The following is a 15,719-nucleotide window of genomic DNA, read 5'->3' on the forward strand; positions in this document are numbered from 1 at the left end:
TAATATTAAATTAAATCCTAGTTTTTTTTTTATAAATGTCTGTGTTTCATAATTTGTTGTGTTTTGTCTCGTGTAAAAATATTTAATAAATTAAAATTGTTTTTTTATAAAATTAGTTTTTATGTTAAAAAAAATATTTATAAAAATATTATAAATAAAATTGAAAAATTGTAAATGTGCATGTGTTTTGAAGATATTTTTATAAAAAAAATATATATAACGAAAAGTATAAAATAAAACGATATTGTTTAAAAGAGTTTTGAAAAGCAAAAAGTATTTAAGAAATAATCTAAACATACAAGATAATGATTTCTCCCATTGAAAGTATGTAGCGAGCTCAGCATTCCTTTTTTGTCTTGTAGCTACTGAACAGAAATTTCCTTTTGATCATTCACAATAATTTATTCTATTCGAATCTGCTGTGAATTGTTTACAGAATTCTAAAATCAAAATTCTCCTTCAGATGAATTATGTTCTTGATAAAATATTGGTAAGATTAGTATACTTGGGACCAATACGTTGATCCCTCTCTCGTATTCGTTCTATTTGATCATTGTTGCGCGAATAAATAGATCCGTTAGTTAGTTAGTTAGTTATTTCAAAAAGAGGATGTATTTATATACATGACATCCGAAGAAATGCACCTAGGTATTTTGCTTTCCAGGACAATTGGATTTCCTTTCCGGAACTACCCGATTCTCAATCGGCCAAAGATTGCCAAATCAACAACAGCTGTATCAACCGGAATTTTTTCCCAGGGAAGAACATCCAGTTACAACCAACCTATTAAAACAACAACCTGGGCCTTTATTGGGCATGCTGTGCACTTCTTAACCATTGCCTCATTCGAATTCACCATTTCCAATCTACTAGACTACAGCACTAACCACTAACCTATCGGAGGCTACATAGATCTGTAAAGTCGTGCAGTAAATTGATACTTAGCAGATTCAATCTGTTATCAGCTTGATCGGGACAAAGGCAGCTTCTGCCGAAGTCATTTAGTCTTTTAGAAGGGGCACTCAAGTTCCGTAGATTTTCTCTTGAAACGTGAAGTAAAACTTGGAATCTTTGTTGATTAAACGACGTCCACCTGTAGGTGACCTTAGTCACTTTAATCACGAATCGGTTAAGTGCGGTATATCTTGCTAGTGTGGAAGTCACGTTGACAAGAGAGTCCGCGAAGGTTTTTGCTGATGTCTTGGAATCCAATACAGTAATTTTGTGGAATGCTTTACCATCTCATTTAGAGATGCTCGGCGTTCTAGGACCCTGCTTGATATTGTATAAACTATCACGTAAAGTCCTTGATTAGCTTTTGCTAAAAAATGTAACAGTGCGCGGTACGCTTGATGTCCGTTTTATGGCCGTTATTTCCTCCAAAATATAGATTATGAAATGAGGTAATGTCGGGAATACCTAGGATTATGTTTGATGTTGTGTACACCATCACATAAAGCCCTTTTTGCCGATTGGATATCGGTAAAACCCGAAAAAGTTTATAGTCCGTTTTGTAGCCGATAGTTCAGATAGGTTAAGGAATGAATGAAAAAGTTTTCATATTTTATTTAAAATTTCGGACAGTCCCGAAATTTCCTCCCCAATTCGTTATGGAACTTATTTCCCAGCCATTTTAACCTGAATTTCATTATTCTAGGGCAGTCAACATGTTCGCATAACCTGCAATATTCCAGTATATTAGTGTTTCATTATCTGTCAAATGATTGACCGTAGCCCCGTAAGAACCAAGTCAAATTCTTTAAACATATCTTATCCAGTCCTATGGCTATCTATAGTAGACCTCATATCAAGTATTGGCCTTTAAACTTTTATTCCTTTTTATTCAATTTTTATTCAAGTTATTGTTAACCATGCATATAATAAGTGTGGGGGTCTGGCAAGAGTAAAAGAGAATTTAGACTGGATATTACAAAAATACCAAAGAGAAATAAAACATCATATCGATTTCTAAAGATTCTTTTAAATAGAAATTTTTATACATCAGTCAAGTAGGTACACCGACCCTGTTAGTTGCCAGCTGATTTGGTTTGTACAAAATTACAACGACAACCTTAAGGTTAAGACGAGAAATCTTCTGATGGTACGTATTCTAAATGGACACGCATGATTATGAGCACATCTTATGTAGTGCAAATTAGCTGATTGTATCTCTGAGAGAACATAGATAGTGTGATGGTCTGAAAGTGAAGAGTGAAAGAGATTGGATACTACATAGAATGCCAGCGAGAATTAGAAATTCATATCGATATATCAATAAAGTTAGTTTCTATGTTTTGTTCTGTGACAGTAACAGCAACCTCACAGTTATATCAAAGATTAACATTTAAACTCACAGGATCAATCAGTTTATTCGTCACGGAATGGCATAGTTGTCATTACGATTTGGTCTTCACTTTTTCATGCATAATTTCAAAATTTTATAGTGTCAAATGATAACTGATTCCAAAGGCGTTACTGTGTAATTCGATTTGAAAGAAGTAGCTTCGGAACACTATCACCGCTATCGCAAATAGAAGTAAAATTGTTTTCCCTTGAAATTTTCAATCCCCTCGAAGGGAAAATTGCTATTGTGAACTTGTTGTGAACAACTCATTCACAATAGTTGATTTTGTATGCACCGCTATCGCAAATAGAAGTACAATTGTTTTCCCTTGAAATTTTCAATCCCCTCGAAGGGAAAATTGCTATCGTGAACATTCACAATAGTTGATTTTGTATGCAACAGCTGTTCAATGTTTACAAAATTCATATTCTAACAATGCTTTTTTATATATGCCATGAATAGACATCAAACTCCAAGCAATATCGTTTAAATGCAATTTTTTTCTAAATAAGTTAATTGTAATATAATATAAGTTCCAACTGTTTGTTAAACGCCCAGTGTAACACATATGTAATGCTGCTTATATACAAAAAAACAATCCTTTTTTAAACACAAAATTTACTTACATTTTTTTTTGTCGCTTGTAACTGATATTTTTTTCTTAATCAAAAGAAAATTAAAAAAAATAATAAACTATTTTTCATGGTCCTAGTAAACAAATTTTAATGCTTTTTTCAAAATAAATTATAAAGACACCTCCACCGTTGCATATTTGTAACGCTGGGCGGAAGCGGGTTAATATACCAACAAAATTTATGTATAATATATAACCAATGTTTGTATGTATTTATTTCAATTTATATATATTTTTTTATTTTATTATATTTATCTAAGTGTGAAGCAGAAAAAAACGTTTAACATTGAAATGGAAAAGAAAAATATTTTAAATTAAAGGTGGTAAATCTTTTAATGTTATTTGTGGAAGCTATAATCTGCAAGGGTCACTGAATTTTCTAAATTTTGTGATGCCTTTATAAAGCTGATAATATAAAATGTATTTTTATTTTAATCTGACATATTTGACGTTCTTTTGACAGTTTTTCTTTCAATTAAGTCCCTTTTTTGTTTAATTTCCTTTTTACAGACAAACTGCTCTTGTTAACCTTGTAAATGTAGCATGGCAAGGACAAATTAGTTGTTTACATGTCAAGTACAATAAAATATATAAAATTGTTATTTACTATACTTGAGCAAATTTGCAAGACTAAAATCCTTTGCAAACTACCCTTGCAAATTTGCAAATGTTCTAGGAAACGCACAAATTTGCCATATACAATACCTAAACAAGTTAAGTGATAAATACTATATCAAAACTGTTACTTTACTATATTTGCAAGACTAAAATTCATTATTATCAAAAATTTTTTTAAAATTACCCTTGCAAATCGAGAAAATATTGGAAAAAACCAAAAGCGCTCGCTTTACAATTCTACTTAAAAAAATATGTTCAAATTTTATTTGTTATATGTACTTGTAAATTTACAAGACTAAAATCTTTCACAAAATGCATTTGCTAATGTTGTAAGTCAAGAAAATTACGCTGTTTAGAAATTCCCAAGATTGTTAACATTTACATACTACCCTTGCAAATCTTGCAAATGCTGCAAGTCATAGTAACATTAACAATGTTAAATTTCCAAGATTAGCATTTATTGAAAACTGATCTTGTAAATGTGCAATATGTGTGTTTTTATATAAAAAGAAAATTTCGTTTTTTTTATAGCAAATTACATTTGCAAACCTTGTAATTGTTGTCAAATTGTCGGTCAAAATTATTCAGTTTTAAATATCACAAAGTACAAAAGTGTAATTTACTTTTGTTGAATGCTAATTTTCACAATTAAAATTCTTTATTTACTACTCTTGCAACCCTTGCAAATATTGAAAAACAGTAAAAAATAGTTTTCATATTTTTATAATAACAATATAGACATCATTGTAATTTACTTTCTTAAAGGCAAATTTACAAAATTATAAAATCTATTGCAAATAGGTCTTGTAAATATGCTAGATGTGTGTTTTTAACAAAATCTGCAGTTTTTCTATTTTACCTTGAAAAAAATTATTCCTTTCTAACTTTTAATACACACTAAGAGGAAAATAGTAAATAGTTGTGAAATAGTTGTAGGTCTTGCAAATACACTAGGAAATTTTCTCACTAATACTTGTATTGGCGTAGTATGCATATTTTAGGTTCTAGCTAAATTTAGCTATGCTATATTTAGGACAAGCGCGGATCCACGGGAGAGGAAAGGGGGGAAACTTAAAACCTCCCCTCCCCCTCGAAACACTCGAGCTGGATCCGCGGCAGATTAAGAACAAATCTTTTTGATTTGTACAAAACTTCTAAGCTTCCGTAACATCTTTCAAAGAATATAAAGATTGTAATATTTAAAAGAATATAAAGATTGTAATATTTAAAATAGGAGCTTTAAAAAAGCTTTGATCAGATGATTTTTTATCTCCTTCTTAAACAAACATTTTATTTACCACCTTAAATTTAAAATAAAATATCTATAATTCAAAGCTAATTCTTTTTTAATATAAAATCGGATTAAATCGATTCCCTATATTATTGAAAAGCAAATTCTAATTAAAATTATAACGAAAAAAAAAAGAATTTATATTAAAACCAAAAAAACTTCATCTCTACTCTTAATTTCTGCAGCGGATTAACTGGCAACAAACAGCAGCTATCGCCAAATCATCCCTGTCCACCACAACAACAACAGCAGCTAGAAGGTGGTGCCCATAGTCCCTCATCGCCCATACCACCGCATGCTGGTGCAGCTGGTGGTGGTGGTGGCAATTCGCCTTATAATGGTTCACAAGCTGGTGGTAGTAGCGGTGGTGTTTCACCTAATTCAAATGTTGGCATTTCACCGAACAAATATAGACGCAGTATATCTTTTCCCGCCAAAGGGGGAACTTCACCCACACCCGGCTATACCCTGGACATAAATGCTGCCCAGGCTGTAGGCGTGCCCACACTATCGATTGGTAATGGCAGCATAAGCGCTGGCGCTACAGGAGGTGGTGATGCACCACCGTTTATGGGTGCTGGCCCTTATATGCCCAACGGTTTGGATATGCGTCCCTTGGATCATTGTCTAAACGATATAATGCGCATGGGTATGGGTGCTGTAGGACCAGGTGGTGATAATAATGTTACAGCTGCCGCCATAATGGCAGAACGTATGCGCAATCAAAAGATGAGTGAACATCATTTGGGTGAAGTGGATGCTGTAGCAATTGCAGCAGGTAATGGTGCTACAGCATATTTAGATCCAACTATGAAACTAAATTCACCTTCACGTTCTTCACCGCATTCACAAGGTTCCGATCATACGGCACGTTTCTCACGCAAAGTCTTTGTGGGTGGTTTACCACCGGATATTGATGAAGATGAAATTACCAGTTCTTTTAGACGCTTTGGTCCTTTGGTTGTAGATTGGCCACACAAAGCCGAATCAAAATCATATTTTCCACCAAAAGGTTATGCTTTTCTACTCTTCCAAGATGAAAATAGTGTACAGCAATTGATAGATTCTTGCATTACGGACGATGATAAACTATATTTGTGTGTTTCATCGCCCACCATTAAAGACAAACCGGTACAGATACGTCCCTGGCGTTTGGCCGATGCTGACTATGTACTTGATGCTACCATGTCTTTGGATCCGCGTAAAACTGTTTTTGTGGGTGGTGTGCCAAGACCTTTAAAAGCCTTCGAATTGGCCATGATTATGGATCGTTTATATGGTGGTGTCTGCTATGCGGGCATTGATACAGATCCCGAATTAAAATATCCCAAAGGTGCTGGTCGTGTGGCTTTCTCCAATCAACAAAGTTATATAGCGGCAATCTCGGCACGCTTTGTACAATTGCAACACGGTGACATAGATAAACGGGTTGAGGTGAAACCCTATGTTTTGGATGATCAAATGTGCGATGAATGCGAGGGTCAGAGATGTGGCAGCAAATTTGCTCCCTTCTTTTGTGCTAATGTCACTTGTTTACAATACTATTGTGAACACTGCTGGTCGGTTATACACTCACGTCAAGGACGTGAATATCATAAACCATTAGTCAAGGAGGGCGCTGATCGGCCACGTGCAGTGCCTTTTCGTTGGTGTTAACGGCGGCGTTGGTAGGTTGTTAAGACCTCAACGTAAACAACACAAATTTGCAATGGCAAACATGCAATACAAGTAGAAAAAAAATATTACACATGTAACGAAAAAGCTTTCAAATTTTTTTTTAAATTTTCTCTCTACTACAACTTTTTTCCCCTGTTAAACAAAAACTCCTCTTGTACGTTTTAAAAACTCCTGTTGTTTGTTTTTTATGATTTTTTTATATTTTTTTTTTTACAATAATTGTAGTTTTTAGTAGTTAATCCTTTTTTTACTTTTTTTACACTAAATATTTAATCTAAAACAAATGTTAATGTTCTTTGATTTTGTAAAGAACTACAAGAACTTTTTTTACACTTAATAACTTTTTAAATGAAAATTTACTTAGACAAACAAATTACTTTTAAAACTAAACAACAAAACCTTTAAATAAATAGTTTAAAATATTGGTAGTCAATCGATTAAATAATATTTACAAATTCTATAAATATTATACAAAAGAAAGAAAAGTTATTTCTTTTCTCTGCTTTTAAAAAAATCAACAATTTTTCCTTTTTATTAAAGAAATAACAAACTGTTTATTTTTTTCTATTTTAAATAGAAAAAACTTCTCTTGCAATAGAACTCTTAATAATTATACATAAATCAAAAATATTGTTTTATTTAGAAAAAATATATAAAAATTTTATATTTTAATTATTTTCTTTTTCCCAGCAGCTTTAAAGAAATGTTTTAGTTTTGTTTTTTTTTTGTTAATATTTTAAAAAAATCATATTGTTTCTTAAGAAGTTCTTAAATGTAGTTAAACATTTGGAATATTTGTTTTATTTAAAAACATTTCAATTTAAATACATTTTTCTAAAGAAAAGTCTAGCTTTTGATAATAAACAAATTGTTTTTAATATTTATATAAAAAATTTCAATTTATCAGCAATTTGTTTAACTACATTTTAGTTTTGTTATAATTTTTCTTAATATTATATAAATTTTGTAACTAATTCTCTTACTTTTTTACTTTTTGTATTGCTTTCAACTATTTTTTACTTTTTTTATAAATTTTTTTAACTTTTTTATAAAATTTTTCTACATTTTTTTTATAATTAATTTTTTATTAGTTTAAATTTCTATGTTTTTGTTTTAATTTTTATATTATTTTTATAACACATTTGAATCTGTTTTTATATAATTTTTTATTATTTTATTAACTGTGTGCAGTATTTTTTTTTTCTTGTACTATGTCTTATTTTTATTTAGTTTTTAGTATTATTTTGTTTCTGTTGTTAGTCCTCGCAATCTTTAAAGGTATATTCTTAAAACAAAAAATTACAGATTTTTAAACAAAAACTTGTAAAATCTAAGAATTTGTTAGACATTTTTAAAATAGCACTTCACTTTTTGCTAGCGAAATACACACGCTATCCAGTTGAGAAGGAAGAATAGCATAAGAGATGACGCTTCGAAAGTTGCTAAGGAATCTCTTTTATGAGAGCTAATTTTTAAATTTCCTACCATGTGGAAAAGAGTCAACATTTACTTAACAATATAATTGACGTGGAACAAAGCTTGTTCGAATTTTCGAAATACTATTTGAATTTCCAAAAACACCTTTATGTTTAAACTTTTAATGTCATAGAATGTTCTATTGTCAAGATTTTAGACTGATTTATAGTCTAGACTTATTTATTGTTAAGAATATAGGCTGATACGAAGTCAAGAATATAAACTCAGCAGTCGGAATAATGTTCCAGACTATAAACTGATCTTCAAATAAGTTCTATAGACTGATCTTTAGTCTTGAAAAAAGTCTCTTCTAAAGTCAACAGTACAAACATGACTATAAGCAGTCATAATTCTGTTCCAGACTATAAACTGATCAACAAACAAGATCTATAGACTGATCTTTTGTCCTGACAAACGATTCTTCTAAAAACAACAGTACATACATAGTCTAGACTGTATATTAATTTATATTCCAGACATCTACAGTCAATTAATTAATCTGTAGTGATTACAATAGACAGATCTATAGTTATGATTTTAGATAGAAATATAGTTAGGATTTCAAATAGTTCTATAGTTAGAACTATAGACAGCTTAATAGACAGAACTACGAACAGATATATAGATCTTCTCTTTGAAAAATTTGATTTTTGAAATTATGTTAGAATTTTAAAAAATTTTGTAAAACAATAGTAGTCTTGACTATAGAGTAGTCTATAGTATAGACTATAGACTAGTATATAGTCTTGACTATAGATTATAGTCTATAGTCTTGACTACAGAGTAGTCTATAGTTTTGACTATAGAGTATTCTATAGGATTGACTATAGAGTAGTCTATAGTCTTGACTATAGAGTATTCTATACGATTGACTATAGAGTAGTCTATAGTCTTGACTATAGAGTAGTCTATAGTCTTGACTATAGAGTAGTCTATAGTCTTGACTATAGAATAGTCTATAGTCTTGACTATAGAATAGTCTATAGTCTTGACTATAGAATATTCTATAGTCTTGACTATAGAATATTCTATAGCCTTGACTATAGAATATTCTATAGCCTTGACTTTAGAATATTCTATAGTCTTGACTATAGAATAGTCTATAGTCTTGACTATAGAATAGTCTATAGTCTTGAATATAGAATAGTCTATAGTCTTGAGTAGATTAGTCTTGTCTATTGAGTAGTCTATAGTCTTGACTATTTAGTAATAGTCTTTACTATAGAGTGGTCTATAGTCTTCGCTAGTTTATAGTCTTGACTATAAAGTAGTCTACACTCTTGACTATAGAGAAGTTTATAGTCTTGACTATAGAGAAGTCCATAGTCTTGATTATAGAGAAGTCCATAGTCTTGACTATAGAGTAGTCTATAGTCTTGACTATAGAGTAGTCCATAGTCTTGACTATAGAGTTGTCTACACTCTTGACTATAGAGAAGTCCATAGTCTTGACTATAGAGAAGTCCATAGTCTTGACTATAGAGAAGTCCATAGTCTTGACTATAGAGTAGTCTATAGTCTTGACTATAGAGTAGTCCATAGTCTTGACTATAGAGTAGTCTATAATCTTGACTATAGAGTAGTCCATAGTCTTGACTATAGAGTAGTCTATAGTCTTGACTATAGAGTAATCCATAGTCTTGACTATAGAGTAGTCTATAGTCTTGACTATAGAGTAGTCTAGAGTATTGACTTTAGAGTAATCTAAAGTCTTAACTATTAAGTAGTCTATAGTCTTGACTATAGAGCAGTTTGTAGTCTCGACATAAAATAGTATATAATCTTGACTAATAGATAAGTCTATTGCGTAGTCTATAGTATAGACTACAAGATTTCTCTAGATTAGATATAATAGTCTATAGTCTTTAGTTGTCTGCAGTCTTGACTATTGAGTAGTCTATAGTCTTGATTATTGAGTAATATATAGTCTTTACTATAGAGTCTTCGCTATAAAGTAGTCTATAGTATTGACTATAGAATAGGATAAACTATATCCTATGACTATAGTCTAAAGTCTTGACTATTTTCATAGTCGAACATTAACAACTTTGTTAACAAATCAGTGTCTGACGGCTTTTTTGTTTTGTTAAAAGAATATATCTTTACTTATCCTAATAGTCTTACCAAATATTTAAGATACCTTGCACTATTTTAATTACTTATGTTTTGTGTTTAGAGATGTTCCTAATTCGAAAAAAATATTTTATATAAAAATTTAAAAAAAAAATTGTGTTAAATTTAATTTTTTATTATTATTTAATTATTTTAAACTGTTGGCAATTTTATAGATTTCTTTTATAAATATGAAAAGTATCAAGGTCCATTATGCCTATTAAATGTCTTAAAAAACAAATACTTTCTGAAGTCCTAAATGTTGTAAGTAGTCTAGAGAATGAAAATTTCTTTTCTAAATACTTTGTAATTCAAATGATGATTTATATTCGAATATTTTTGAACTATAAACTAAACATTAACAGTTATTAGAGGTTTATAGAACAAAGTTTTATGAAAATGATAAATGTTTAGAAATGAGACTTTAGATCAGTAATTGGATTCAGAAAGAAAACATTTTTCTATTGCAATTGTTCAATTCACAATCGATGTTGTATCGTTGTATGTCATAAAAAATTTTCAAATAACGTTTTTTGAAACAAAAAACAAATCAATAACAAAAAAATTATATATACTACGTTACAATCTTACAACACTGATTGTGAATTGCACAAATGTATTTCTCATTTTATGTGTTTGAATGAATATGTTTTAAAAGACTTTAATAAGGGAAATTTTAAACGCTAAAGAACCTTTGAATTGAAATATTTATTTATTTTGCAATATTTTTCAAAAAGTATAGCTGTTTAATAACAATTTGAAATGTGCAATAATTTGTTAATTTTATTAATAATAATTTAGTTAATTTTTTTTGTTAAATATTTTATGTTTGTTGTGGTGTTTGTTAAAACTAAATGAATTTTGTTTAAAGCATTTGTTTTTTTTTTTTGTTATGTGTTTTCTTTAAAATATAAATGTTTTTAAAACTACTTTGTGTTCAGTATTAGTTTATTGTTTTGTTTTTTTTTTTAATTTACAATTTAAACCAACTCCCCTTTAAGTTGTTTTTAATTAAAATTATTATTTAATTTCTTGTTAAACCAGTTTTTTTATATAATTTTTTATTAAAAATAAAAAAAGAAAATTCTAATTTAGTTTTTAAACATTTTTTTTATAAATTTTTTTGTAAACACTTTATAATACAATAATAAAAAATAAATAAAATAATTAAAAGAAATTTTTAAAACAAAAACAAAAATCTGTGCAATATTAACTAATTATAATAAAGAAAAAAGCAAAATATTTAAAGCTTCATTATTAAACAAAATAAAAAAAACTTTATAAAAAAATAAAACTTTTTCCAACTTAAACTAAAATAATAAAAAATAATTATTATTATTAAAAAAAAGTAGCTATTAAACATAAAAACCTAATAAAAAAAATTCAAATATAAAAATTTAAAAAAAAATAATTTAGTAAATTTAACAGTTTTTTAAATTAATTTTTTTATAAAATTAAAATTTAAAAAAAAGAAAAAAAATATGTAAATAAAAAAAAAATATTAAACTTATCAAGAAATTAATAACAAAAAAGAAAAAAACAGAAAATATTAGCAAAGACATTTTTGAAACTTTTTAGACTTCTTTATATAAAACAACAACAAATAAAAAAATAATTATAATAGTAAAATGTTTTTTTAAGTTAAACAAACCAATTGCTTCAAACACAAAAATTGGCAATAAATTAAAAAAAAAAACAAAAAATTATATTTTTAACTAAAAAGGAAAAAAAATAAAAATTAAAAAAAATATATAAAAAATTAGTAAAATTTTTCTAGAATTTTTATTAAATAAAATATAAAAATTAAGTCAAAATCTTAAAACAAAAAAACTTAAACTATAGTGTGTTTAATAACAAAAAAACAAGTATTAGTAAAAAAAAATAAAAACCTTAAAAGACCTTTTTTTGTTTACAGTATTTTTGTAATACATATCGTTTAAAACATTTATACCAAAAAGGTCTTTTTTTATGATAAACAAAAATATAAACAAAAAAATATATATAAATATATATTTTTTTAAAAACATAAAAATCTCTCAAAACTTAAAACAAATTTTAACACACTATATATATAAAAAATAAAAACAAAATAATCATTTTTTAAAAATTATTATATAAAAAAAATAAAACTTTACAAAAACAAAAAAAAAACTTTAACCGGGTAGTAAAATTCATTATAATTATTATTGTTTTTTTTATATATACATAAAATATATAAACAATTTTTTATACTTTTTTATATAATTTTTTTTTCTACATGTATAATATAATATTTATAATATAAAACCAGCCAATAAAAAAGAAAATTAAATATATAAACATAACTTTAAATTAAAATTAAACTTAACATAATGTTAACTTTAAAAAAATCTTAAAAAAATTAATTAAGCTGTTTCTTGCTTGAAAAAAAAACATAAAACAAATTTAACTTTTTCTTAAACTCTACACCCAAATTAAAAAAAAACAAAAATAAAAATATATACTTTTTTCTTTAAACATTTCGTAACAATAGCTAAATCTTAAAAAAAAATTATTTTTTTATTAATTGTTTTTCTCATTTAAATTTTTTATACTTTTATATGGCAATTTTTTTTTATTTTTTATAAAATTATAAATTTGTGTTTTTGTTAAACTTGTTTTTTTATAAATATAATAAATCTTTTTAATTGCATATTTTTTAGAATTGTTGTTTTTTTATAATTATAATTTATACTTTTATATAAAAAAAGAAAATTTACATGTTTATTTTTATTATTAAAAAAAAGAATAAAAACAAAATGTTGTTTTATTTAGAAAGGTGTTTTTAAAGCGGAATTAATATCTGTTTTTGATCTTTGCGTTTTCTTAAAAAAAATTATTAAAAACTTGTATTATTATAGCATTTGCCATTAATCGTAGATCAGTCTATTCTGTATTCTAAAACAAAGACCATAAACCAGTAAATATTATTGACTTTAGACCAGTTGACATTCTTGACTGTAGATTAGTCTATATTTTTACTACTGATCAGTCTTTAGGCTTGACTATAGTCCACGCTTTGGTGCATACTATAAACTAGTCTGTATAATTGACTTTAGTTTAGTCTATAATTCTGAATATAGAACAGTATATACTCCCGAGTATAGAGTAGTATACAGTCTTGACTATAGAAGTCTATTGTCTTGACTATAGAATAGTGTAGTCTTGACTAGCGAGTCTTTGCTAGAGCAGTCTTTAGATGCGTATATAGTCCTGACTATAGATCAGTATAAAGTCTTGACTTATAGATCATTCTACAGTCTTGAATATATTCTGGACTATAGACCAGCCTATAGATCTTGCATATGGAACCGTATATAGACCAGCTTGTAGTGTTTGCTGTAGTCTTCACATTGGAGTAGTCCACAGTCTTGACTATAGAACAATCTAAAGTCTTGGCCATAGAGTAAACTATAGTCTTGACTATAGATAAGTGTAGTACAGTATATATATAGTCTTGACTACTGATCAGATCAGTCTTGACTATAGATCATTCTCTACATTCTGAACTATAGATCAGGCTATATTTCTTGACTATAGAACCATCTATAGACTAGACTAAATACCAGCCTATAGTGTTTGCTATAGAAGAGACTATAGTCTTGACAATAAATTAGTGTACTTTTGACTATAGAGTATTATATAGTCTTGACTATAGAGTAGTCTATAGTCTTGACTATAGAGTAGTCTATAGTCTTGACTATAGAGTAGTCTATAGTCTTGACTATAGAGTAGTCTATAGTCTTGACTATAGGGTAGTCTATAGTCTTGATTATAGAGTAGTCTATAGTCTTGATTATAGAGTAGTCTATAGTCTTGATTATAGAGTAGTCTATAGTCTTGACGATAGAGTAGTCTATAGTCCTGACTGTAGAGTAGTCTATAGTCTTGCGTAGTCTATAGTCTTGACTATAAGTAGTCTATAGTCTTGACTGTAGAGTAGTCTATAGTCTTGACTATAGAGTAGTCTATAGTCTTGACTATAGAGTAGTCTATAGTCTTGACTATAGAGTAGTCTATAGTCTTGGCTATAGAGTAGTCTATAGTCTTGACTATAGAGTAGTCTATAGTCTTGACTATAGGGTAGTCTATAGTCTTGACTATAGGGTAGTCTATAGTCTTGATTATAGAGTAGTCTATAGTCTTGACTATAGAGTAGTCTATAGTCTTGACTATAGAGTAGTCTATAGTCCTGACTATAGAGTAGTCTATAGTCTTGACTATAGAGTAGTCTATAGTCTTGACTATAGAGTAGTCTATAGTCTTGACAATAAAGTATATATAATAGTCCATAGTATTGACTATAGAGTAGTCCATAGTATTGACTATAGAGTAGTCTATAGTCTTGACTATAGAGTAGTCTGTAGTCTTGACTATAGAGTAGTCTATTGTATTGACTATTGAGTAGTCTATAGTCTTGACTATAGAGTAAAATCTTGACTATAGAATAGTCTATAGTCTTGACTGTAGAATAGTATATAGTCTTGACTATAGAGTAGTCTATAGTCTTGACTATAGTGTAGTCTATACTCTTGACTATAGAGTAGTAAATAAACTTGACTATAGAGTAGTCTTGACTATAGAGTAGTCTATAATCTTAACTATGGAGTAGTATAGACTACTCCATAGTTTTTCACTTTAGATCAGACTACATTCTTAAATATAGATCAGTCTCTATAATTTGGACTACAGACCAGTCTAAATGTTGACTATAGAACGGTATGTAGACCAGACTACAATCTTCACTATAGAGCGGTCTATAGTATTGACTATTGACCAGATTATAGTCATTACTATAGAGTAGTCTATAGTCTTGAACATAGACTGATATTACTCGGTAATTCGATTCATTTCTATTTTTTTATATCCTCTAGATTTTAAGAGAACACTTTCCTAAGCTTGTAATTTAGTCCTGGCCTTATTGAGCCACTTCATAAAGCAAACAAATATACTTATATCAGTAGAAGCCCGAATGTGGAATAAGTGCGCACATTGTTTTACTGTTGAATAATTATTAATCGATTCGGAATCGAGTTATTACGTAGCTGATATTCAATTGCCGTGGGAACGTTTAAAATTTTAATTTTTGTTTTAAAAGTTCGAGTTGTGTTTTTTTGTATAAAAATCTGATATATAATCGAGATCCGTTAATGAGGAAAAGTAAACAGCTACTTAAAGAAGACGTATTAGAAGTCGAATTTCATCCTTTTAATGAATATATTTAAAACATTAAAAAATTCATAAAAAATCTGTTTGAAATTTTATTAAAATTATTCATTTCTATGCCATTTATTTTATATTATTTTGTCCTGTTTTTTATTATTTTATCATAATTTCTTTTTATTTACGAACTCTTTTTAAAGATAAAGAACAATTCAATAAAAATCTTATAAGCAACTTCTAACTTTTCTTACTCTACTCTGCAATAAATCTCAAAACTTTACGAGTTTAACAAAAAATATTATTAAATCAATAAGCAAAACATATAAAATAATGTGTAATTTTATTAAAAAATAAAACAAGACTTATTAAATAATATAATTTATTTA

At 28.0% G+C, this 15,719-nt stretch overlaps 1 protein-coding gene across 9 annotated transcripts in view; it reads left to right on the forward strand.

Moving 5' to 3' along the window:
* Nucleotides 1-15,719, forward strand: part of LOC111678983 (translational regulator orb2-like) — a 58,325-nt gene that overhangs the window by 27,901 nt on the left and 14,705 nt on the right. The window contains exons 5-6 of one of the 9 annotated variants that reach the window (XM_046952345.1): nucleotides 5,073-5,665; nucleotides 5,741-6,987. The exons of 7 other annotated variants lie outside the window; for them this stretch is intronic. In XM_046952345.1, coding sequence (XP_046808301.1) covers nucleotides 5,073-5,665; nucleotides 5,741-6,543 — 1,396 coding nt within the window. In that variant the 3' untranslated portion in view covers nucleotides 6,544-6,987. Of the gene's footprint in view, nucleotides 1-5,072; nucleotides 6,988-15,719 lie in introns of those variants that run through there. One more of the 9 variants, XM_023440459.2, reaches the window with a different exon arrangement.

The sequence above is a fragment of the Lucilia cuprina genome, chromosome 5 (genome assembly GCF_022045245.1).
Source record: "Lucilia cuprina isolate Lc7/37 chromosome 5, ASM2204524v1, whole genome shotgun sequence".
NCBI lineage: Eukaryota > Metazoa > Arthropoda > Insecta > Diptera > Calliphoridae > Lucilia > Lucilia cuprina.